This window comes from Aythya marila, assembly GCF_965140915.1.
Source record: "Aythya marila genome assembly, chromosome: 1".
Taxonomy (NCBI): domain Eukaryota; kingdom Metazoa; phylum Chordata; class Aves; order Anseriformes; family Anatidae; genus Aythya; species Aythya marila.
The window spans coordinates 92372181-92398929 of NC_139042.1; the positions used below are offsets into that span (position 1 = coordinate 92372181).

The 26749-nt window shown below is 40.2% G+C and overlaps 1 protein-coding gene across 1 annotated transcript in view; it reads right to left on the reverse strand.

The window, feature by feature from the left end:
- ABCG1 (ATP binding cassette subfamily G member 1) overlaps positions 1-26749 on the reverse strand; it is a 52161-nt gene that overhangs the window by 3473 nt on the left and 21939 nt on the right. Inside the window, exons 3-14 of the mRNA XM_082755591.1 lie at positions 15150-15267; positions 14106-14238; positions 12742-12792; positions 8544-8689; positions 7722-7845; positions 6604-6718; positions 5767-5915; positions 5483-5584; positions 3409-3577; positions 2523-2623; positions 1905-2063; positions 409-527 (exon numbers count right to left, since the gene is read on the reverse strand). Coding sequence (XP_082611717.1) covers positions 409-527; positions 1905-2063; positions 2523-2623; positions 3409-3577; positions 5483-5584; positions 5767-5915; positions 6604-6718; positions 7722-7845; positions 8544-8689; positions 12742-12792; positions 14106-14238; positions 15150-15267 — 1486 coding nt within the window. The remainder of the gene's footprint in view (positions 1-408; positions 528-1904; positions 2064-2522; positions 2624-3408; positions 3578-5482; positions 5585-5766; positions 5916-6603; positions 6719-7721; positions 7846-8543; positions 8690-12741; positions 12793-14105; positions 14239-15149; positions 15268-26749) is intronic.

A 26749-nucleotide genomic window follows, 5' to 3' on the forward strand; every position in this document is an offset into this window, starting at 1 on the left:
TCATCTAACAAGTCCATCTAGGATACTGCAGTGATTTATACAACATTTTCTTCCAAAATGAGGCACTGGCATCAATTTCTCATTTGGGCATACTGTTCCTATTATTTCACAAATCCACTGTTCCAAAATCCAAGGAGATTTGAATGCTGTGTAATTCCATTTAATTTAATGGAACTTACACAGACTTGTGGCTGATGATCTGTACTGAATGTTCCAGTTTATTTCACATCATACACAAATAAAATGAAGTTGAGATAATGTGGTATTCATTTACATCATATTCATGTATACTTTAAAGAAACATCCTCTGAACATAGTTTCCTTGGCACCCAAAATAACCAAACAGGCAAACAAAATAAAACAAACAGCATTTCCAAAATGGGAGGTTAATGGCCCCCCTAGCAGTACCTGACATAAGAAATGTAGGACATCCACTGGAGGTATGTTGGGATGGTATCAAAGCTGACAAAAAACCCAGAGAACAGAAGCACTGGGATGGCAGTAACTGGCCCCACAAAAGTGGCCACCTGGGGAGAGAAGGAATAGACAGTCTATTGCCAAGAGAGACAGAGAAAACAAACAAACAAACAAAAAAACCCTTGCTTTTTCATCTGACCTCAACTGAGAAAATATTTTTTTTAAAAGCACTTTCCTTAGGAAATCCTCTGTTCTGTGCCAAACCAAGTAAGTCAGTGAAAATCTCTCTTAGACAGTTGGGAGTGATGCCACTCGAGTCCTTCTGAAAACACGACTCCCCCAAATTATCACAGTTTCAAATAGCAAGAAATTACTAATTTTTTTGGACAAGGTTTCTTAGGGGGGAGGTTAGATGGTCAATGGAGGAAAAGGGGTCCCTCTTCTCTTCCTAAACCTTGCTCCTAGTTGACCACACTGCTGTGCTGGGATCTGTCCTTTGAGACACTTGGACCCACCAAGAATTTACTGAGCAAGATGGGCACTGGCATTCCCTTGCATACCCCGTGTGTGAGACCCATCTTCCTAAATATTATCCTTTCTCACTCACTCCCCGCTGCAGGCACACAAAGTTCCCTTCTCATTAACCCCACATGCACAGAAGCTTCAACTGGTACTAAAATTTGATGAAGAGGATTATATCCAGTTGGGTGGCTTTGGTGAGGTAGACAGATCTTGGCCCATCTCCAGCCTCTTTTCTCTACATCTCCTCTAGGGCAAAAGGCCATACGAGTATCTCTGGGTAGAGCAGACAAACAGGGGTCACAGCACAGGGCTATGCTTAGTTCCAGAGGGTGGCACAGAGAGGGAATCAAGACTTCTACTGCAGAAAAATTATAGTATCAGTGCCTATTAATGTCAATAACATCTATTACCACAGGCACCACAAAACAGTTCTGCTGTGAATTATCACTTCACCAGCCTTCCTGCCAGGAAGCAGAACGGTGGCCAGCTTCCACTGCAGCAGTCAAACCAACAGCTGCTTCCTACCCTCCCTCTGCAGAGGTTTAGTTTCTGGGCAATCCTTTTTCCACCTTGGCTCCTGCAACTTTCTTGTATGTACATGGAAGGACCCCATACTGAGCTGCTGATCTTCATGGCCTACCTCTACTTTGTAGATGCATGCAAATGCATCAGTACTGCAGTTTTTAGGACCTGCTCAGCCAGGGATAAATAGCAAGTGACAATTCACTCAATCAAGCACAGCCCCGTTCAGATGAGGAAGGAATTTCACAGCCTTGCATCCAGTGGGTGTTCACACTCTTAAAGTCGATGGTTGCGAGAAGCATCAAATAGCTCTACCAGACCAAGAGAATATTTTGCCTGTTATATCTTAATAAATGTCTTGTTGACAAAGCAGCAGTCACGGTAAACAGTCAGTACTAGGAGACTGCAGGATTTCTGAGAGGTCACAAAACACCATTAAGTACCTGGAGGGATGTAGAGGCTGCACCTATGAGAAGACCTAGTGACTGTGCCACCAGGGATGTCATGGTTCCCAAGGCTGCAAAGAGGACAAATCGGAGTGCATCAGATGGCTGCGAAGTCATCCAGTAGACAATGCTGCAGTAAGCTACAGGAAACATGATCTGCAAGGAGATACTTGTAGTTAGTCCATTAAAGCCAAACATTCACTCACTCTCAATAAGATAAAAATGTAGTGAGTTCCAGTTAACTCAGAGCTCTCAAGCTTTGCATGGTACATGACAGGCATGGCATTCAGCTGAGGAGAATGAATGCATCTGCCACAGACTGGGATGTTTATCGTACTACTTCAGTATTAGAAAGCAGATCCCATTCACTTGCAGTCCTTTACGATTCCCCTTCTGCACAAAACCACAGATAGTAATGTGTTTATTCAAAAAGTATTGGGTCAGGTCTGGGCATACTGTAATCCATGTGCATCTGATTTGGAACTGAAGATTCAGCACATATATATGAACAGTTTCACCGCCATTCAAATGGATAAAATACTATTACTGATCTCAGCAAGTGGACTTGCCATGAATTTAAATGATTCTTGTTTTATTGAAAAATAGAGCATATACCTGAAAAGGAACATCCGCCATCGTTTTGGCAAGATAGTAGGCTTTCAGGCTGTACCAGTAGTTCAGATGCTCTCTCAGAAATACTCCCATCTCAAGAGGAACTACAGAGAATACAGTTTTGTAAGCTAGGTTGTCAATGTGTAATATTCTTGCACATAATAACATATCTAATAATATAATATAGTAACAACATAATCCATATCTAATCCTTAACTGCTGTAGTCCCACAGTAAGACTGTAACTCTAAGGCCTTTGACAGACCAGCAATAGTTTCAATTATTTGTCACAAAATGTAAGATGTCAGCCCTGAGACTTGCTCATTGTTTAAAGTATGCATGAGGTTACTCAAATGATCTGAACTTTCCTCAAAGAGGCTTTTGAAGGAAAAATGTTTTCATAGCATGAGGGACTTGGTTATTCATTTTGGTCCAACAGGGAATACAAAGTAACAGCACTCCCCTAAGAAGTAGGGAGCAGTCCATACTGCAGGAGTTTGTTTCTGATACCACAAGATTGTGCTGATTTCATGCAGTAGTCATGATTTAGAAGTCCTAGAGAAATTAAGAGAGTTTCTCTAAGATTAAACCACAAGATCCTGACAAAGCAGAGATCCACTGGCTCCTTAGGAAAAGGGGAAATCCCAGTCCAGGATTGTAACATTGGACGGTGAGGGTTGAGAATCACTGGCAGAACTGTGGAGAGAAGTCTCTCTTTTGACTTCTACACAGCAGCTAGTTAAGTGCAAGATTTACCCCGATACCTGTTTTAGAAGTGGAAGCACAAGTCAAATGTTACCTTACATGTAACAGATACAACTCCCTCTCAACCTGCTGCAACCTCCTCATCCTTTAATTTAACAGTATGACTGTTAATGACTGGTACTCACATGTAAGGACAGTTGGCATGAGCGCAGCAAACATAAGAAACAACATGGAAAAAAAGAGGAAGCCGGAATTGCTGAGGACTTTCTTAGCTTCGTTGCCAATGCCTAAGTAGAGCAAGCCAATGAGCAGGCCAATTCCAATGTGTGAGGTTATACGCAAGTGCGTCAGGACCTACAAGCAAGGAAACAGAAGTATCTCTGATCAGAAAGTCTACGTTCAAAAACAATGGCAATATCACCAAAATCAGAAGCACAGCTTGCAGAAAAACAGTAATTATATCCAGAAGAACATATATAGAAATGTTAATTCTCTTCTAGCATACTGGTCCTCAGCTATGGGAAACTTATGGTAATGAACTTGCCAATGTGAATCAGACCCAAGGCTATTACTGCACAAACGTTCTTCCTGTAAACAAAAGCACAAACTGCAAATGCTGCAATCTGAAATCTTAGTGTCAGACAACGTCACTGAGCCATTGGCCCTCATTCATCAGGGGAAGCAGACTTTCTTTCTGACAAAAACATGAATGTCTCTGAGCAGAAGAGACCATCAAGGGAGGCAGAAGAGTTATTTGGGGCATACATAGACCAAATTAACTTAATCTGGCATAAATAAGCCTTTTGTGTCTTCTCTGCAATACAATACTCCTACAAGAAGTATGGACAAACAAAGGATGATTAACTGTAGAACAACTGCAAGTCTTTACAGCCGAGCATGAAAAAAATCTTAACAACATTATTCTTCCACCTATGCATCTGGAAATAAGCTAGAGTTTCCCCTGGTGGAGATGAGGAGAGGTTTGTATGATCCACGTTCTGAATTTATACACCTCTGGGATACATATAAATGGTAGTGTCCTAAAGGGATACCTCACTAGGTGAGGGGCAAGAGCAGCGTAGCTGCAGCATCTGGAGCTCGGTAAAGCCAAACTCACCCTAATGCAAGGGTAATTCACTCATGCTGAGCTCCATGTGGCTCAACTACTTTGGAGTTCCAAAACACCTCATTGTCTCAAACCCCTTTCTTAAGGACAGGTATGTCACATTAATGCATATATTAATGCGTATATTGCCTTTTCTCCCCCATCATGTAAAGCACCGAAAACCTTCCAAACCACAGGAAAGCAGCAAACAAACCCTCTTTGGGTTTATTAAAGTGCAAATTTGGCAACTAGAAAAGCACTGGGCCAACCATACTGAATACTCATGAGTCCCTTGGACAAGTGTGCATGTAAGGTCTGTTTGAGGAAGCTCATCTCTTTAATTCATGCTTGTTAATGAAGAAATAACCCTATCTGGAGGATCTTTCAAAGCAGTAACATTCAGACAGTGTAAGTACTCCCATCTCTTGAATTCACAAACAAGAAAAACTTCAAAAATAAGAAAAACTTCCCTGAGTGGAACAAAGAAAGGCCCATTGCATTTTGTTAATGTAGACTAGCCACCCAAAACATTTAATGAACTTGCATGAAAACTGCAGGTTTGGGGATTTTGAAGGGGGGTATTTATTTTTAGGAAAAAGGTGGAGAATATATACTTTTTTTCCCTTGGAGATGACTTTTTTTTTTTTTATAATACCTGCTCCATTTTGATTTTAAAGGTATGAAAACTGAAATATTTCCCTTTCAGAGAAACAAAATTTTTATTTATCCATTTTCTGTTTCACCAGGAAAGAGAAAGACTTTAAGCATTAACTTTACATTACACTGAAACTGCATATCTGCCATCCTGTATTCTCTGAAGAGACTAATTTTGTGACATACCAGTACAACTTCACACTCACTTTTTACTAGGAAAAATGATTGTATGAGGGACTTGCCAGTACAGAGAGGATTTAAGCTTTAGGGTTTTAGCCCAGATGCTTCTCAGTTCCACTGAGGAAAAAAGTGATTCACAATTAAGGTGGTACAATTAATAGCAAGGCTGAAAGGTCAGTCTCTTTACTTTGAAGTTCTGTGTCAATCTTCATGCATGGTCTGTGGACAGGTGTATTATATGCCTTGAAGGTGTATTATACTGCCTCAGAATCAACTGAATAGATCTTTAGGCTACAAAAATATTACAAAAGCAGTCTTACTGAATCCCTCATGATGGTGAGAAAAGTTCTTTTGAAGAGGATACAGAACTGGGTTAGGCAGCTGGCGGAGAAGCTGTGGCAGCCTTCTGTGGATGAGGAATCCTGCGGAAACACAAGAAAGAATAAACTTCTTTCTTTGCAGTATCTTGCTTAGTTTTCTTTCACAAAAACCCATTCTCATCAGCTGAATGAGCCCAGAAACCTCCTCCACTGACAGGATTTTAAATTCTCTTCCTCCCTCTCCAACCTCAAGCCATACCCGTTACTCGTGATATACACAATACCTCTTCAGAGGGCCGGTGCCAGAGGAAGGGATTCAACTCATTCTCACCGCCACCATCTCTCTTGTAGTCTGTGTCACATATCCTCTCCCGTACTGCCCTTACCAGCCGGCTGTTCTGGTCTCCATATTCACCTGATGCAACTTCCATAACTACACAAATCAAAAGGCGAGTTACTGGTTTATCCTACTGATTAGTTATAGGCTTCATTATTAGGTTCCTTCGATTCTGTAGCATTGACAGAAACGTGAATTTTGTTGAAAACAGGCTCTAATCCACATGCAATTTTATATGTATATACATATAATTTAAACATATTTTTCCAAAACTCTTCAGTGAGTTCTCTTCATCCTGGTAGTTAAATGAACCGTTTTAGAGGAAAGACAGTGAATACAGCAGTATTGGTAGTCAAAAGTGACAAAGGTCCATTTTATGGTCTTTACTGTGTCTTTGGAATTAAGAAAGAACAATGAAAAAGAATCTCAATTTTATCAGCTGTTGTTCATAAAACAAACAAACAAACAAACAAACAAAACTCAAAAAGCACAAATACTGGACTCACTCTGAAAAACCACTAAGATTCATCCCTATGAAACAAAACAATATGTTTTATTTCATGGACCTAGACTTCCGTAAGAGAAAAATATTCACTAAATTCTACCACTAGATGGCACTCAAATTGCTTAGAAAAAATCTGATTAATTCTATTTCAAATTTTGGTACATGTATGTACACAGACGTATATGTATGTACAAAAGTGTAAAGCACATCATGGTTCCCATTACCAAGGTACTTATCAAATGCAAAACAAATAGAACAAATTATTCAGATTTTCCTTACCAAAATCTGCTGGATTGTGGTAGGTTGGGCAATTCAACCCCAAATCTCTCAGGTATGGGACTAGATTTAATACTTTGCCACGGTAAATGCATTGACCTTGACTTAAAACATAGAGCTGAAACACAAGGCAAAGAAAAAAAAAGATAAAGAAACATGGAAAACATGAAATCGTATCATAATATCTGAACATGCTATCTGTATGACAGCAATCCATGAACCTAACGAAAGCCTGTTGGCCCTGTGCGAAAAACACCTTGGGAGCATTTGTCATCACTTGGTATTACTTTTGCACGTAATTACAACTAATGGAAAATGAAATGCTTGAGATTTGAATTCTGCAAACATTCCCTCTAGGACTGAAAGAGCATTAACTTAGAAACAGACTAATTCAAGCCTTAGACACATGCTGAAAATAGGCAAGAAACTCTATAAACAAGCCATCTAATTTCCATACATTATGGATATTTTTGGCTGGGAGACAAAGCTGGTGAATGTAGGAATGGAAGGAGAGGTGGAACAGCACAGCAATAGGAAATAGCTTGATTATTCTAACTTTTAGCTATGCTATTGACTTTAAATAAGCTCCCTTGCCAGACTCATAATCTGCAAGTTTATTCACCTATGGTATAGTAGGTTTTCTCTTATCTCTCACAGCTCTAATCTAGGTCTCCTAACAAGATTAACGTAAATTTAAATCTAACCTAAACATTCATGGTCCACACTACGTCAGGTGGGAGAAAACATCTCCAACTGACTTCAGTTATTATTTCACATGAATAATCTCTTCTGAATTTGCACCTGTGTAGCTAGGATGAGAACATGTACTAGCAACATTGCAGACATTTGTACTAAAGTCCTCTCGCTCTCAAATTATCTCTCATTTACTTTACCAACAGCCCTGTGCCCAGAAACAGCAGTAGGTGAAGGTATAAAAATTGCAAGTGTGATAATTATGATTTCACAAACACATCAGCCAGATTCTTTAAAAACATTGCATTTAAATAATGGAAACAGGCAGAAGAAAAGCCATAATCAAAAAGTATATATTTCTCCAATTAATTTAATTAATTTACCGTGCATAAAGTGAAAGAGTTTGAAAATAATTTTGAGAATAATACCTGATCAAACAACTCAAACAGTTTAGCACTGGGCTGGTGAATCGTGCAGATGATGGACCGGCCACCCTGAGCTAAAGCCTTCATCAGAGAGACAACCTGAAAACATGATGCACTATCCAAGCCGCTGAATGAAAAGAAAGAAGTTTGTTATCCATGGGTCCGTACATACCACTTAGAACTAGCATATGTATTCAATACTTCAGTTTCTCACTATTATCTTTTCATAAATTCTCTCTGTAGCAGTTTTATTTTATCATATGCCAACGTTATGCTTGTATTTCTCCACCAGTCTTTTAATTAAGTTGGAAGTATGCCCAAAAATGAAAAATAGGAGTATTCTCAAAGCTGCCTTAAGGGATTTCTACATTTTAGGACTACAGATTTAAATGTGCCCAACTTTAATGAACAGATACATATTCATAACTCTCCCAGCCTCCTCCTAAACTGATCACTGAATTTGATCCTAAATATGATATATTGATTACTAAAAGTCAGTCTTCAAAATGCTTATATTCAAGCTATCTTTGCTTGAAAGAGAAATTTCACGTGCCACAATTTGAAAACAATTAGTTCTCTCTTTCTCTTCTTGTTTCAGTATATGTCTCCCTTAAATACTATTTATAGTCCCATGGTCTGTTGATTACAGCAGTGAGACAGACACTAAGTACCCAAACCACAGGATTTCTTTGGGCCTTCCTCAGTACTTGCAGGCAATACAAAATGAGCCTTTTCCAAGGACTTAGAGGTAAATAACCTTTCTGCAGCACTATTCTACCACATAAAGCAGTATTGTTCAGTCTTTATTTTTTGGCCTTGAAATACCTGGTTGGTTCATCAAAAAACATGACAGGAGGATTGTTCACCAGCTCCAAAGCAATGGCAAGACGCTTTCTCTGGCCTCCAGAAAGACTTCCAGTCCTCGTATTGGCGCACGTTAGCAAACCGAGGGCTGTCAATATTTCCTTTACCTAGAGGAAACACAAAAATGTGTGTCATTTCATTTGTTAGCAGAAAAGAAGAGCCTCTTTAATGTATCACTGATTTTCATGATGAATGTAAACTAGCTCTTGACTATTTCTGTATACATACCTAAGCCTATTTCTATATAATGCAGGAAAGGTGGGTCTTAAACATTTATTAGATTCAGTGGGGCTTAACTGCCTAGCACTTAACATTTTGACCAGAATTCTACTTGTCTCTCCTACATGACCCATCTCAGTAGCAAGTCTTCCCTGTGAAAATGGAGTGGAAATCAGTTCTTTTATAGTATCTCTTGGATACAGCACAGATATCAAAAAAACCCTTTGCAGTATGTGAACTCATTATACAGCAAGACCAACAAGTTTCTCTCATTAGAACTTCTAGTCTGTATTTACAAGGGAATGGAAAACTATAACACAAATCAGTAGTTTCTATAGAGTCATGACCTCTTCTCATATCTGTTCTTCAAAGTCTACTCTTTAAAGTGTGGCCATTGATTATAAGCACTTTCATTCTCCTCAGAGCCAATTCAGCGGTCACGCATACTCTCAGATGTTTGGGATTTCCTCAAGGCACAGCCTCAGGAATGGCACAGTTTGTCCCAGGGTCTTTGGAACAAAAGAACAATCCCAGCTGCTATTGAGTTTTTCTGTTTCAGTGATTGTAGATCTGACCTTGTAGCCCTGTATGAGCAGAACAGCTCTATGGCATCAGTACAACACAAACATAAAAATGGCTGAATCCAAGCTACATTGCTGTATTTCTCATGCAATTAATAAAATAACCGCTTAAAGGGCAGAAAGGAAGCACAGATATGTAACACTTCATCAAAGCATAGGAGAAGGAGTATGTTATTTTTTGAAGTAATGTTTGGGTGGAGGCAGTTTTCCAGACAGGGCCATTAACATCGTAAAGACTGGTCAGACCAGCCACTTAGAATCATAGAATGAATCGCAGAATGGCTCGGGTTGGAAGGGACCTTAAAGATTGTCTAGTTCCAACCCCCCTGCCATGGGCAGGGACACCTCCCACCAGATCAGGTTGCCCAAAGCCCCACCCAGCCTGGCCTTGAACACCTCCAGGGATGGGGCATCCACAGCTTCTCTGGACAACCTGTTCCAGTGCCTCACCACCCTCTGAGTGAAGAATTTCCTCCTAATAGAATGATAGAATAAAATCATAGTCACTTGTCCTGATTTTTGGGAGCTACCTCTCTTAGTCACAAGAAGGGAAAAAGAACAAAACTCACCAACCCTCATTCTCAGAGAGAAGAACTCAACTACCTCCTTCTCTTCAACTCTAGACAGGGTGAACAGAACATGGGCAGCACAAGATAAACCAACTAGAAATATAAAGTATAGTTCACTGGACATTTTTCATTTGTCCCTGTTTTAAACAAGCATCTGTAATCCTGATAACACAAGTGCATAAATTCATAAAATTTATCTACGATAAACATTTACCTTACAATTTACAGCAATAAAATGAATGATTTATTCCAATACAGGCCAGTAACACTAAAACAAATGCCCTTCTAACAGTTGTTGTATAAATGCATACAACACAGTCTTTTCCTCAAAGAGCTGTTTGTAGTTACACTGACAGTATGACAACTGAATTAGCTTGCATAGCCTAACTTAGTAAGTGCAAATGAATTAAGACTTTCAAAGGACAAAAAAAGTAACAGCTGTTTCTAAACATAGACATTTTTTCCAATTAAAAAAGTGTCTTTAGCTTATTACAAAAAAAAGTGCTGAATCAAAGCAATCCAAACCTATCAAACATATGCTGATTCATGTACGCTTCCCTCTCTGCAGTTCTTCCCGATTTCCACATATTCTCTGAGATTGAAGAGATTTATAACGTTCCAATTAGGAAATAAGTAAGGACAAAAGGAAGTTATGGAAATGGCTGCCCTACCCTTGAAGTTGCCATAATTTTCATGTTGCAGGCAATGGATACACTTTTCTCCAGACAGGTTAGAAGTGGCTTCACCCTTTCCTTAATAAACTTCTGCTTAGAAATGCCAGCTATGGCCAGAGGCATCTTTTACTAGAATAAGGTACTCCTCTGAAATACTCAAGTCCAACAAGTCAAGGTCAGGCCTCAATCAGATATGCTCATCTCCTACTTCCTTCCGCAGACTTTTATCTTTTGCCAGGAGAAGCTGTGGATGCCCCATCCCTGGAGGTGTTCAAGGCCAGGTTGGACGGCACTTTGAACAACCTGGTCTAGTGTGAGGTGTCCCTGCCCCATGGTAGGGTGTTGATCTTTAAGGTCCCTTCCAACCCAAACAGTTCTATGATTCTCTGATTCTATTCTACAGAACTATTCTAGTTCTGTAAGGTGGCTTCTTCCAGTCACCTGCACCATTTCCAAATTTGCCCAAGGAGGGTCTCCTCAATGTATGACTTTGGGAGCACAAAATGCACCATAATGAAAAACTGATCCTTCTTTATCTTTGCAAAAAAAAAAAAAGAGTACTCTGAAAAGCCATGGAAAACCCCAAACTTGATCTTTACAGGAAAAAAAACCTGTACAGAGTAACATACAAGTCCATAATGAAGGTAGAAGGAGCAGCCAGCTTTCTTGGAAGCTAAGTCTCAGTTTTAGCCATGGGCCTTGTTATTGCATAATCCCCACTAGCACTCAGCATAACTCAAATTACTGAGGCTTATGCCTTGAGGAGGCAGTCTACAAGAGAATAATTACCATCTCCTTGTTGGTGTTGTCTTACACTGGATTGAAACATAGTTTGAAGCCAGCAAAAACACTTCCAAACACCCTCTGAGCTACAGTTTCAATTTTAACGAATCTCTCAGCAATGCAAATCATCTCTACATTCATCAGTGCCATGATTTTTGATTTTAAGCTGCAGGCGTAAAATTGGTAGCTATATATTGTTTTGAAACACACCTTGTGGCACTGAACCGTTCCTCCCATATGCTTCAGCATTTCCTGCTAACTCCACCCAAGCACAGACAGACACCTGAGCGTGGAGTAGCCCTAGGTATACACAAGCCTAGATTTTTGAAGTGCAGAATAAATGTGGAGAAAGGTTACATTTCCTACCCTTGTAAGTATAACTGAGGTAACCAAATTCAGCTGAGAAAGCCAACTCATGCACAAGCTAACCTGTCAGAAGCCTTTTTGTCTATCTGAACACCTCCAAGGTATTTTCTTTAAAAAGACAGCACTGTGTAAGTTCAAACGATGGGGAGGAATCATGGCAGTCAGGTGGCTGAGAGGAGCACACTTAGTGCACATCCAGCTAAGTTATAAGCCTCCACAGCCAAAAACCACCACCTTGGCTTCTCTCCCACTCTGGAAAGTCATATGTTAGACACAGCTAGACAATACAGCAAATGGGCAAGAATAAATTGTGCAACTCATCCCCAGTGTTTTTGAAAAGATACATGCATGTTTTAGCCTGGTTTCTTACTTGTCCAAACCTTGGTCACTTAGAACAGATTCAAAATACATTAGCCTGTATCTTAACTGCAATTTCATTAGCCTGCCCAGTTGAACAATGTCTCACCGCTGACCAGCACAGCCAAAATGATCAAAGATTTCAAACATGAGCACAGAAATTTCTGCAGCAGTTGCAAGAACTACTGAATTTTTCACTAAACCTTGGAAAGGTGAACTTTGCAGCTGGCCTACAATCACTATTGCCAGACATGTCTGATTTATGTCACCACACACAAGAATGCCTGAGCCCTCTGACCTGCATGTAAGAGAATCTAAGTGTTAAGGGACAATAAAAGACATCCTACAAAACCCGTGAATTCATGTCACTAGATCTTTTGCAATTATCTTCTCAGTGTCAGCTTCAAGCACACTGAAAGCAACTTTCATACAGTCAGTACTATGCATTCACTCATAATGATACCTGTCAACTTTGAGGTTATGATTTATTCTATCATTACAAGTCCAATGCAATTCAGTGCTAGATAAAAAATGTCAGCTTTACAGAGCTCACTTCACAGACCTCTTTGACAACCCCCAAAATCCTCAGTTTGATGGATAGTGTACATACCATTTCTCTTCTTCCTTCATCTTTCTCTTGAAGTTTCAGATGAGCAGATACCTGGAATGCAACATAATGGAATTTGATTTTAAACTGGCCTGAAGCATCGCAACCAGTTAGAGTGGAAGTCTCAGTCAAAACATCCCAATGTACCATTGAAATAATCTCTTCCAACCCTGAAGGGAAGGTTTAAGTTGAGCTATAATGTTCAAATCACAAGCATCATATATGCCTGTGCTTTAGGTAACAGTATAACCTTAAGTATCGCTCAAGCATCTGACAAAAATCATATTAGAAAGAAAGGCCGTTCTGCAAGTTAAATAACTTGAAAGGAAGATGGGAGACCCACGTCTTTGCATAGCCACTAAGTTCCTAGGCAATGCTGGAATCACAGTTTATCTGTGCTGCCTCCATATCATGAGGATAACCGAAAAAAATGCCATTCTCTAGGAAGTCAACAAATGAGTACAGAAAAAAAAAAAGTGATTATTTGTTAATAATTATCAAATTAATTTTAAGTTGTAATTAAAAGTAATTATTAAGTTAAATAAATATTTTTGTCAGAGCCTTCATTGATTAGACAGAAAGTACCATCTGGGCCTACTTCTAACAAAAGTGGTCCTATGGGATTCTGACTACAATGTTCAAATAAACAAAAGAGAAAACCTTCCTCGCGAAGTGCCTCTGCAGGAAATTAGCCACATAAGGCACAGACAAGACTACAGTGAAATTTGTGGATTGATGATGGCATGCAGTATGAGTAACCTTAGCCTTATTTCTCAAACTAAGCAACAGGCTCTTCTAGATTGATTGGTCAATCAATAAATCTCTTGATGCTATGATAAACAACAAAAAGAATTTATGTTGCCTGTACATCTTGGGATTATTCTATTCTTACTGTTTTTTGGAAGGAATTTTGTACTGTTTTTATTACAGACTAGTCACGTAACAGTTCAGAAGCACAGAAATCATGCTTAACGTCAAAACAGCAACTTTTCAGTCAGAGCATGGAAGATGGAGAGAAAGGGAAGAGAACACTTCACCACCACCCAAGAAAAAGGATGCTTCCTACAAAGACTCATTCTGCATTGAATTGCAGGCTTCATTCTCTGGGAGGTCTACTTAGTACAGCCTTCTTCTAAATCATAACACCAGTCACAAATTGAAGGCAATGAAACAGAAGCTCAGACAACCCACAGAAGAATAAGCCTGAAATGGAATTCAAGGCAACATCAAAGTCTAAGCACTTCCACTGAGTAGGATCAAATAGACCTAACAGCTAGTGGCATTACTTAGAACATGTGTGCAATGAACAATTGGAGATTTTCCATTTTCTCCTGCTCAAATAAATTACAGCCAGAAACAAAGATCACCATCATAGCTTCTTGGACAGTCAGATGAGGAAGGAGCATGTCATCTTGCATGATGTAGCAGGAGACTTTGCGAAAAGAGCGCAGGTCACGAGGCTGTCCATTGATGAGAATTTCTCCCTTCATTCCTGTCTCTCTGAAATGAACCAAGAAAACAACCAGGGGTGAATCTTGCCTTCATTTGAGCTGTCACAGTCCTCCTTATGTGGAACTCCTAGGTGATAATTATTGCCTAGTATGGAATAAAACTGATACAGTGGATAGAAATGAATTTATTTCATGATTATTTTCTCATTTTTAAGAGGCTTCATGTGATTTTGTTGACAATTTCAATCCAATACAAAATGTATGCTATCTTGCGTGAATGTCTGAAAAAATATGAAGCTACTGAAGTGAATTTATTTAGGTTTGTCTATCTTGTTCCTTATGCCCTAATGACAACACAGAAGCACCTCATAGTTAGCCATAAACCAGAAGATTCAGGCTGATAAACCACAGTCATTTCACATGTTGCAGTTTGGTCTAGAAGACATCCACATTATCACGGAATCACAGAATTGAAGGGGTAGGAAGGGACTTCAAAAGATCATCAGGTCCAAAATCGCAAAACACTGCTGAAGCCCGGGATTGAACCAGGGACCTTTAGATCTTCAGTCTAACGCTCTCCCAGCTGAGCTACTTCAGCCCTGCCTGAAGGTGTATTATGAAGGTGTTGATTAAAAAGGGGCTTTTTTTCAAATGTTTATAAGATGTGATTTTAAAATATCACAAACATTAGAGCCAGATTTGTTTTACAGCTAGAAAAGAGAAATCTTTCTGGTGTTCCAGACTTTTTAAATTGCTTCTTATTCTTGAACCTGCCTTGTTAACAGAAAAATCACAAGTTTCTGGAAAAACAGAAAAAATATAAGCAATAAGAATCTAATTAAAAATCTGTGAAATACTTATTTTCCACAAACACTGGCTAAGATTTCTTCTGCTGTTGTCTCCAAGGCATCCACCAGGCTAGCTGATCCTTATCTTACTTGGGATTTTCACGCTACTGACCTGTATCCTGCTAGAATGTTCATGAGTGTTGACTTCCCAGCTCCCGAAGGACCCATAATGGCAACAAGTTCTCCACTGCTGAACTTCCCTGAAATTCCTTTCAAAAGGGTCTTATAACCTGAAAGAAGAAGGAAGAAAAGTTCACTGAATCCTCTCATACTCATGTCTGGTGGACAGTATAAGTTTAATTCTGCTAAAAAATTACAGCAATTAGGCATTAGTGGGTATGTACTGAGAGGCTGATATTAGGATCAGCACACTGCAATAACTACTGAAAGCCAAATTCTGGGTGAGAGTGGCGGCCTCCTCCCACTACACAAGTAGTATGATGGGATCACAGGAATTCATTTATAAGCACACACACTCTTCATTCACAATAGGAAAATTTTCAGACAGGGATAAGCCTTGCTGCCATTTTCTAATTGCCTTCTCAGAGTATTTTAGGATGCTTGTGTCTCCGTTACAAAACAGAATACTCCACAGCTAATGTAACTCCACAGGCTTGGAGCAGAGCATCCTCCAACCACAGCAACTTCAACACCAAAACTCTGTCCTCTCACCAAAACGCTTTAGAAGATCAAGCCACAATAATCATGCTCTCAGGCAAAGCTGTTCTGGAAAAACTACAACACAAACTTCAAACATCTCACTTTATTTCTGAAAGTGACCTTTGTCAACCAACCTTCATTTAAAAGCCCCAAACTCCACATTTCTGTAGGCATACACAAACTGGACTCCCATGAGAATTGCAGATTCAGAGTTAGCTACATCCAGTTTTTCTTGCACAATGCACAATTTGAGGCATACTACACCCTAACACGTCAGCTCTCCTGTGCTGGAAGTCAAGATCCCTGGTGCACAATTTCTCACTGCTGCGGAGAGGCATTTTACTGAAACAGGGAATCTGTACAGATAAAAGCTTACTACATTTTTTGGCAAGCAAAACAAGCAAAAGGTTGCCATTTAGTTAGCTGACATCTAAAAAACTCAAGTGCAGTAAAAAGGAGATTGTTGCTTGCCAGACATCTCTGGTTAATTGGATTTTCATTACGATCTGTAATAATGATTCACAAATTTGTCCTCTCCACTTATGATTTAGAGAAAGTCTTTTTCCTTTAGTGATTTCTGGAGGATTAATGGGGTAATGAGTGGGTGAGGAGGGTGGAGAGAGCCCTGACCTGCATTTAAACTTTTCAGAATTGTTTTCCCCTTTATTTATTTGCTTGCTTGCTTCACTTAAAAGACCAACGCTTTTAATTAAACTAATCATAAAAAAAATGATGAGTAAGATGTCAAAAAACAATCTTGCTGTATGTTGAAAATGTTTCTGTAATTAAGTCATGTCAAAAATGGAAGGGTGGAAGATGCATTCACGCACAGTGCTGGGCTTCAGCAATCCTTTTTGCCACACTGGTGCATACTCGGGAAGCATTTATATTCCACAGGTAAACAATCCCAGCGCTTTGATTATCATTAGCACAGGTTGTAGCTGGAACATTGAAAGGCTGTAAAAAATCACCTTGTCTGCAAGCTCCTGGACAATGAATGATGGATTGTCTTCTGATCTCTCTCTTCCTAACTCCATCACTTCTTGTTTTCCTTTCATCCCCACTTAGCATTCTCCTTAAATGTTCTTCTTTGTTCTCCGGTCACACACTTGCAATGCCAGAGAGCAAGCTTTTACATCAAGAACATGAAAATCCAAATCCAATACTTTCCTCTCAGCATTCCCCAGCCCAGGGGGAAAGCAGTGGACACAAAAATAAACCATGACCAGTAACAAAAAAAAAAAAAAAAAAAAAAAAAAAGACCAAATGTATCAAAACTATGGTTTTCTCAAGTGTCATCTATCTTAATTAAAACATTAATTCTTCAGTCTAAAATTTTGTCCTGGACCTGAATGAAACAATGCTTTCGAAGCTACTGAGATATCCCAGATATGAAAACAGTGGTGTATTCACATTGCCTGCTGATGGGGCAAGTCCTGAGAACAAAAGCACAAAAGACTCTGTCAAAAGGAACATCTGTTTAGAAGAAACAAGTCCATGGCACCCTAACGAGGTCTAACAACCTCATTCCTCATGCCAACATCTTGGAAACTGGGATTTGAGGGAAAAGGACAAGGAAGAGCTCAGACCTTCCAAACATGACAATATTTACTAAATGGGATCTACAGAAATAAAATCCTTCACACTATCCCTTAAGTCCAGTGAGAATCAGCTACCTCCCAAGCCTATTAAATTTGTAAGGGGCCCAAGCATTAGACGTTACCAGCACTTGCTTGCATTATGCACACACCCACCACATACAAATGATATGCAGCTGGGAATCTCTTGCTCATGTTGGTCAAAAGCTGGCCAAGTTGGACTGTTACTAACTTCCACTGGGACAGGATTTCCTTCACGGGATCCCACGTGTCGTGTATAGGGTAAATTATTCACTGGTGTCTGTCTCTGTTTTCTGTCTGCCCCACAAAGCAGTTCAAAACTCACATTCACATAATCCTCTGTTACAACAGCTACTATTGTATGGCCTTGTTCTGACCCAGATTACCACGGGAAAGAATTCTTGTAGGACATCTGTAGTAGCTCATCATGAGGGCTAAGATCAGGGCAGCAAATACTGCACAAATTTATAGGGAACCATAAAGAATGTGTACAGCCATGAACAGTGAGGGAGATATAACCTAAAACACACACTCATCATCCAAAAACATGTATCAACATATGCACCTTTTCCTAAAATTAAAGACTTCCCTCTCGCAATACGACTGTGAGATTTAAAATTACATCCATGAAAGTCACTTTTCCAAACAATACTTCACAAATGACAATCAGTCTACCTTTAATTATGTTATTTTCCCCCCTCGTCACCTGCACTTGTTTCTGCCCATCTGTTGGGGGTTTCTATTTTAAATATCTTGCACACAATGCTTAAATCAGAATGGGACACATCTCTGAAACTCATTTGTGAAACAGTTAAGAAGAAGAAGAAGAAAAAAAAAAAACAATTTTAGATGAAAATCCCAATCACTGGCATTCTAAATTGCTCTCATCTCAAAGCTTTCTCTTCTTTTGACTGGACACGCATAAGAAGCCTTTCTATTACAAAGGTTAATTTAGCAACCCCCCCAAACATTTCACATTGTAGCAGTAGTGTGGTGCCCGGTATAATCCTTTGTCAAGAATTAAAGGCCATAAGAAACTACAGCCTTCTCTTTCAGAATATTGAGGCTAATCTGCAACTTAATCAGTTGACCTAAAACTTCTATATTGGGCCACATGTCTTTCACGAGAAACAGATTATGCATTTGAAGGAGATTGTATTCTTAAAGCACGGGGACTGTTTTATATCCCTTTGCTATATATTAGCAATTTCTGACCACCTTCAGTCCCGGTTTACCTGGTCCAGCTCATTTTCCAATGTCCCCTCCCAGAGTTACCGTGACCTCACCCTTAAAATATATTTAGAGTCCTATGCCCATGAGAATTTAAACACCAGTTTTCAAGAACTACTTCGATTGAATATTAATAAACCATCACTACCCAGAACAACTGCTTAGCAACTTTCTCAATCCAATCCACTAAAAAAAAAAGGATACGAAAAATTAGGGATCAAACCTGAAACAGAAAATGCAGGTAATGCGCAATATTTTGGTCTTAATTTCACCCAACATTAAATTCCAGAGTCCAACTGCTTCTCCTGAGAAAGGACCGTGGTTTATTTCTGTGCTGCGATTTCCCACGGAAAGCAAACCCCAAGCTCCATGACACTGGAGCCGATTCAGAGCCAGGAGCACATGACTGGCCTGAACAGATGCCTATTCAAGAGGTGGATTTCCCTCGCTGGGTGATTGCAGCACAAAGCCCACAGCAGCCCCTTGTTCGATGAACTGATCTAGGGTGACCTTTTTATTTGATAAAGACACCAGGGGAGCTCTTGCTGCTTAACTCACCGAAATTTCTGCTAATGGATTCAACAGTGGAGACGTTATGTTGATGGTTTAATCTGCTTCCTTGTGGATTCTACGAGGAATTCTGGAGAGATTTAGTTGTTATCATTTTCCAAAAATTATGATTAATCTTGAAGAGAAGCAAGCCTCCTCCTCCCCATGCTTAGGATAGGAGCACATGCTTAAGAATGTGTCTGAATCAGTAAAAAAAAAATAAAATGTAACTAGAACTCCTACCCTTACAGTGAATATCCTCAGGTAAATACTACCTCTAGTTTTTTGATTAAAATGCTTCATTCATTTGCATTTCATTACCAGTAATATACTCATCTGGTATTTGGAGAAATGTCACAGACTCCTCGAAGTTTCTAGGCATCTTGGCCTAATTCTGCAGCCATCAATAGGCACACAGAGCCCGCCTCAGCTCCCAGTGGGCCCAGCAGGATTTCCCTGCTTGCTGCAATTAGAGCAGGATTTGTCTTTCGCAATACGCCTGAACTGGTTCTCTTTCAAAACATGCTCTTCTGAAGGCAGGAAATAGCTGTTGATGCCTGAAATTACTCAAAGGTTTCACAGAAAATTTACTGTTGCAAATAAGGAAGGTGGGAAATTTCAACTCAAAGAGCTCAAATGCGGCAAAATTAGAAACCACTGAAAACCAAGCTACAAAATAAGCAGCACGGGGCACTTAAAAGTCAGCCAAAGTCACCACAGCCTGCTCAGTCCATACTTCCTACCTGCAGCAAAGTAAAAAGAAGTGCACTATTTTATTCGAATACCAGGACTGTATTTCTATGCCTTTTTGTGCTGCTTTTTTGGATGAGATGTGATTACTACTGCTCAGAAACATCCAGCTGGAAATACAGAAGACACTTCTGGCAAGTCCTGTATTACTATCCTGACTTATTTCAATACCTTCAACAATCAACAAACTTTAAAAACAGATATTTACATACACGAATCTGTTCATTTACGCCACCATCAATACAACGATTTGTTAAATCGTGAGCAGAAACCTCCGAAGTTTCTTGTCACTCTATACTGTCCCTGTTGCATTGAAGAAACTCCACTGCCTTTTGCTATTCTAAAATTCAGGTTTAATTTTCATTTTGTTCTTAAATAATTAATTATTAATTGATTTAATTATTAAAATTATTAATTAATTAATTAATAATAAAAACACACAAAAACAATGCTATGGTGAAGCCCAGGGGATCCTCCAACACAAAACCTGAATAAGAGGAAGTGGTATCAAGACCCCACATCCACATCTTTCCCCTTGAGGCAGCAGTAAGGAGTCCTCCTGTTAGGAAAGATGCTCCTAGCAGAACCACAACGTTGCTGCTGTCCCTCAGGCCCATCACACCCACACGCTGATGGCTGAAGACCACTCACTGCCTGGATTAGCTACTGAGGAACAGCACAACAGGCAAAACAGATCCTGTATCTCATGTTAAAGGGAGTCAGGGATGTGTATGAGAGAAGGAGCTTGCCGAATTCCATCCAGGAAAACATCTTCATGATATCTTGCAAATATTTCATTTGCAAATCCTTTAGATTTACAGCAGAAAACTGAACAGCTGGGGAATGCTGGCAGATACTCTACAGAGAAGCACAAGATGAGACACACACGGAGGAAACAGTCCAAGGTCAGATATATACTAAAGACATTTGGAGATATAATAGAGCATCATCTACGAGACATAATTCTTTATCATTTTTACACCAGAATAAAAGTCTATTCCATACACCTGGGTGTAGATATAGTAACAAAAACTCCCTCCCAATCCTTTGCAAACTGTTATTCATGTCCTGTGTTTCTCAATCCTTGTTCCCACTCCAGAGAGGAAGCCAATACATAGTGGCAAAACATTTACATGCATCACAGCAAAACATCCACATGTTTCCTGATAGAGGCTATGCCAATCCACGTCATCTAACAGTTTTATCCCTGCAGGGCAAGGGTATGCAAATAGTGGCAGCGCAGAGATTCCCATGGAGCTGTTAGAGGAAGCTCTGCTGAATCGCTGCATCCCATGCGCTCTAACTCATTCTCCCAGTGCTTGATTTCTTCTGCATCACCCTGCCCTAAGTGAAAATAAACCCCATAAGTGAGTATGTGCTTACAGAAGACCAGCAGGCTGCAGCTGCAGAGCACTGAAGTCAGTGACAGTGAATATCTTCAGCTTAGTGTGTCATGACCATATTTTAAAGGTGAATGCGTGTATACACTTGAACATGAAAAGAGATGCAGGTTGCTCTTCTTTGCATATAAATAACCTAATTGTACATGTAAATTAGCTCTTGATGATTTACCCTCCTCCAGCTACTCAGTTTGTGTATGTAAACATGAGGGCTGTAAATAGGCCAGGAGATGCACAGATTGACTCACAGCCATCGCAAGGCAGTGGCCAGGTTCTGGGCTTGGGCTGTTTGGAGCATGGAGATTCAGGAGCAGCTCACAACAACAGAGGATGCTGCTGCTCAAGAAGGGGATCAGTGTCTTTCTGCCCTTTCCCCACCTTCCTATCACTTTCCCAGCTGGCACAACCAGCGAGAAGAGCAAGCCCGTCCACCTGGAAACCACTCCAAGGAAATTAAAGAGGGCTTGCTCTCAGCTGCATGGGCTGCAGGAATGCCAGTACCAGGAGGCACAGCATGCAGGACAGGCTGGGCAGGGAGGTCAGACAACCCTCGCAGCAGCTGGGTACACTGCAGGCAGTTTACGCCCCCACCCAATCCATATCTGGAGACTTCTTTTCCATTCTGAAATAAAAATTGGACTTGCAAGTAAAATGCTACTAACCCCCGTGCACAATTCATGCTATGCCATTCACACCATTTCATTCCCAACTGGGCTGCTTGCTTGCTGTATTTTAATATAAAACCATTAGATCACTTCCCAGGGACAAGATTAAGATACCCGGGGCTCTTCACTAAACCAAAGTTAGGTCAAAGCCAAGGTGTTTCCACGAACTGACATGCTGTCAGGGCAATGTTTTCTGGATATTTCTCATTCTGCTATTGAGCAGCCAGGGCACCATGCTCCCCACTCACAACATGAGTGCAGAGTGCTTTCTTCTCGGTGGTAAGGAGAGAGTTTGTCAAGGTTTAGGTTCTCAGATGAGAAATTCATCTGTATCAATTGATATTATTTGAATAACTTGAACCTGAAAAACCTTTCGATAGGGATTATTTTAATAGGTATTTCTTTCCCAAGCTCCCCACTGGGCTCAAACGGGCTTAAGTCAAAGTCGATTACAAGCTCCAATACGTGGGAAGAAAACCAGGGATCTTTTAACTTCCAGGAAACACATGAGATAGCAGGAGCCTTCCTGAGAATCAGAGTGAAAAAATGCACTGCTACAATAATAGGACCTTTCCTAATTATCTATTGGCCCAAACTGTACCTCTGTAAAATCTGGGGGAAAAAGTCACACTACAAATAATAAATATGCTTAAGGTAACTGAAACCTAGATGTAAATCCACAGGTTCATAGGCTCAACCATCGTTTGCATATTAGTAGTGGATAACCCTTTTTATGAATCATTTTTGCACTTCATAATCCATACATCCGTATATTTATATTCCAGTCACACCTATCCCGGGGACGCAGAACAATAGGACTTGCCATTGTCTAAGCTCTGAGCTCTGCTTTACCACAATTAATGGAATTTACAATTGTAATGCGTTCTTGTGCCCTGCCTCAGAGAAACGACCTTCGTTATGTAAATGCCTATGAAACAGCAAGGCAGGCACCTAAGCATCAGGATGGAGAAGGCAGAAAAGCCAAGCTTGAAGTAATCAGATCAAATGCTTTTGTCCTTTCCAACTCAAAAAGGAGGAATCTGTTCCATTCAACCTAGGAATATGTCTTTCGTGCTTCACCAAAAAGAAAGAAGAAAATCCACTGGGTAGCAAATCTCTTTGTGGTAGACTAAACTGCATTTCTTAATGTAGCTGAAAGGTATCGCTCTTGATCCACAGCCCATTTCCCACTTAGTGATCACGGGACTGATTATTCATAACTCAGACGGAGAGCTTAGCCCACGCTTATGGCCAATATCATAGAGTTCATTTTACCTCATTATGTGCACCTAGAAGCTTGACATCTAACCTAAGTTAATTGTTCAGGGCTCACTTATTGCCAATAAAGAGAGACAGGCACCTCTCTAATTAATTCCACCTATTTTGCATTCGTGTTCAGGGAAGGGTTAAGAGAGCCTCTTTCTCTCACCTACGGTGTATAGTGAGAGCTCAGGCCACAGCTTGCACTGGACACTTCATCTCTAGATGCTGCGACGACAAGCCTCATCCTTTGTCAACAAAGTCATGGCTGATTTCAGTATCAGTCACAAACAACATGGTTACAAAGCCTTTTTCTGTATTTCTTAAATGTCAGTTTGATCATAGTACTCCATTTGCTTGCACGATTGCAGTAATAAAACACACAAATTGCACATGTAAAATCTTGTAGTTGGCTTGGCACTCCAAGATGCTTCCTACAAACAGATCAAGGAGGGCATCCTGCCCATCTTCAGGAAGTACAAATGTAACAGCCACAGTGCTTTTACTTTATCATTAGTATTTAGCACTTATTTCTCACTCTGACAACTGCAGGCAGTTCAAACCTCTAAGAGATTTTTGCTTTGAGCTATAAAAGCTGAAGAATACATCACTTTCTTGGTAGCACTCAGTTCACACTTAACCAGAACACCTCAAAGCCTGAAAACTCCATTTAAGCTTTGGGAGGTCAGATCTTAAACAAAAGCTAAACATTGTGAACCAACTTTTAAAGTAGCTTTTGAATACTGCCTGTGTGGGTGCCTATGATTTGATTTCTAAGTGCTAGCGCTAGTGCCTGACACTTCCTATGTGCTAAATGCATCAGCTAACTTCCTCCTGTACAAAATCAGTAAAGCATGCGGTAGATTGGAGTCTGAGAGATTATGAATCCCCAAACCAAGATTTAGGACATGAAATTCCTAGTTACCCTAGGCAATGCTGTGTAATAAAAGAGACCGTGTTGACGAGAAGACGGTAATCTAGATGAGAAAAAGAATTTCAGCAGAGGGAGAATCTTAAATCAAAGTCCAGATTAAAAAAAAAAATATCTGAGGAGACCATTTAATTTTATTGTTCTTTCAGATCCCTGGACTAGATATTAAGCTTATGCAAGACATTGGATCTGACAGTCCACATTGTTTAGTCAAATAAAAAAATCCCTGACTAAGTAAAGATTTCTCCCGTTTGAAAGTTCAAAATAAGGACTGTGTGCACCGTGCTCTTTCTGTACTATGCAGGCTGCTCATCACATGATTTCAGTATCTGAATATTGTTTTTCTTCAGAGTAACTAATTAGATGTGACAGTCTGTTAGGCTGCAAGCTCTGCAACCCTCTAATTTTGGGTCTGAAGGTTTCATAGACTATACAGCCTCACTCACCTTGTCTGGCTGTATCCACATCTCCTGGCCGGACGGTGTTTCTCTGTGAACACGAGGAGTTTCCTGCACACAGAACCCCTACCACCAAATAACACGAGACTGAAGAGCTTGCAGGTGGACACAGCTTACAGACTTCCTTGGAACATCCCATTCCCCCAGCAGTGCAGAGGAACTTAATGGGAAGCAGAAGCATCGTGGGCATGCTTCTTTGCTCCTTCAGTGACCGATCAGACCTCCCCACCTTGCTGTGAGATGAAGGGGTTTTGTTTCAGCCCCCGTTAAGTCTACACTCCTTACAGCTACGACCAGGAAGAGCTGAAGTATTTAAGAAACCTATCAATGCAGTAGGAGACCTAGGTAAATATTTGACATCTTTCTTGTTAAAGAAATACCTCATACAGACTGACACTAATCCCAGCAGAACAGCTGCTCTGAGCCACTCGTTTTATTCACTGAGACCAAACATCAAATCCGTCTGCTTCTATGAAGAGCAGAATAAGACACATGACACCTTCCTTCTCTTCCTACACAGTCCTTCCAGGGTATTATAACACCTTTTTGGTCTGCTCACAAGGAAGTCCAAGAAAGGCCAGAATGAGGTTTAGTGAGGAAGACAGCAGGCAGTCTCCAGATACCCAGGGAGCTCAGAGAAGCAAACCATTTTTGCATAGCTCCCTTCAGCCTGCTCTGTAACAAGGTTACAGCCTGCCACCGAGTTCTACAGGATGCTTACGATGATATATGGGTAGTCATTTTAATCAGATATGTCCACGCCAAGATTTGGTTCTTGTCTGTCTCCTTGCTGAACGTTTTTGTTTGAGAGAGTTAAAGCTGTTTGTCTTTCGTAGGCACGCACACGAAGCCATATGCCTGCAACTGAGGATAGGGAATGACAATTAAATGGGTCAATGAACGAAAGTAACCTTCGACTGTGAATGCAAATAAATCTGTACTTGCAATGAGACATGATGGCTTCAGAAGCAGTATTTACATGTTGAAGCATTTGGAGATCTGGGGCATAGCTTGTGCTTTGCCGGCAAAGAAAATTGCTACCCTAATTTATCTTCAACCCTTAGGAAACATGAAAGGGGGAAAAAAAAAACATGTATGAGTGACGCACAGCTTTGTCTTTCTTCTGAATCTATTGGAAATATCTTTTCAAAGCAATATCCATAGCCCAATCCTTGTTTGATAATTGCTTTTTGCTGCCGTTTCTTAATTTCTTTTGTTTCTGTTACTTAAATGCGCAAGAAAGGTCTTTCCTTACAAAAGAAGAGCCAACACAATTTGAAATGAAAGGCTGACACATTCTCTCGAATGACAAACTGAAGTCACGAGCCTGATGCATACATTCAGAGATGAAAGCTGTTTACGTATGCCAGTCAGGCAAAAAGCAATTTCCTCATAATTGCAGTACCTTTATACCTCAAAGTACAAATAGTATTATTCACAGTCTTACAAACAGATAAAACCAGAACTCTCCCCAACATCCCCTCCCTTTACAAAAAAAATCTTCAAGCAGGAGATATTCTAAAATAGCCCAGCAGCTGTTAACAACCAAACTGCCCCATCTGCCACCGTTTCAAAGTGCAGACGCAGCTGGGTCACTCAGTAGTGGGAGTCAGAAAACCTTCCTCTCTCAGAGAGGACTTCTTTGGGTCTTTTAATGTTGGTGTTCAGAATAGCCATGCACTTCACTTCTGTTCTCTCCCATCTTCTTTCCAGCCTCTCCCCACCCACATGCGTGCACAAAGCAAGAAAGAAATAAGGGAGAAGTAAAACTCTGGCTCTCTCCTCCTACCTACATTTGTGTAAGGGCTACAGAACTAGGCTCTGGAGCTTTTCAGAGCTACAGAAGAAAGAGCAGAAGTTACACAGCACCTCTTTCCTCCATGCTGGGTCTGATGGTAATGTCTAGTCTGAAGAACTTGGATGTGCAAAAATAAGTTTTTCCTAAGAAGCTGCTCATTGCAAACAGCTTTATCACAAACTCTAGCTTAAATTGGTATCTGAGGGGATGTCTTCTGCAAATTGCATAGCGAGTACCTTTTGAAACACACTCAGAGGTAAATATCAGAGGTGTTTTTAAAGAAAACTTTAAACTCGGGTATTAAGACTTTAATTGCAATACATACACTCAGGAGAAGAGGTACAGACAGAAACGTCAACAATTGGCCTCCAAAACTGGAGAGGAGCTCAGTG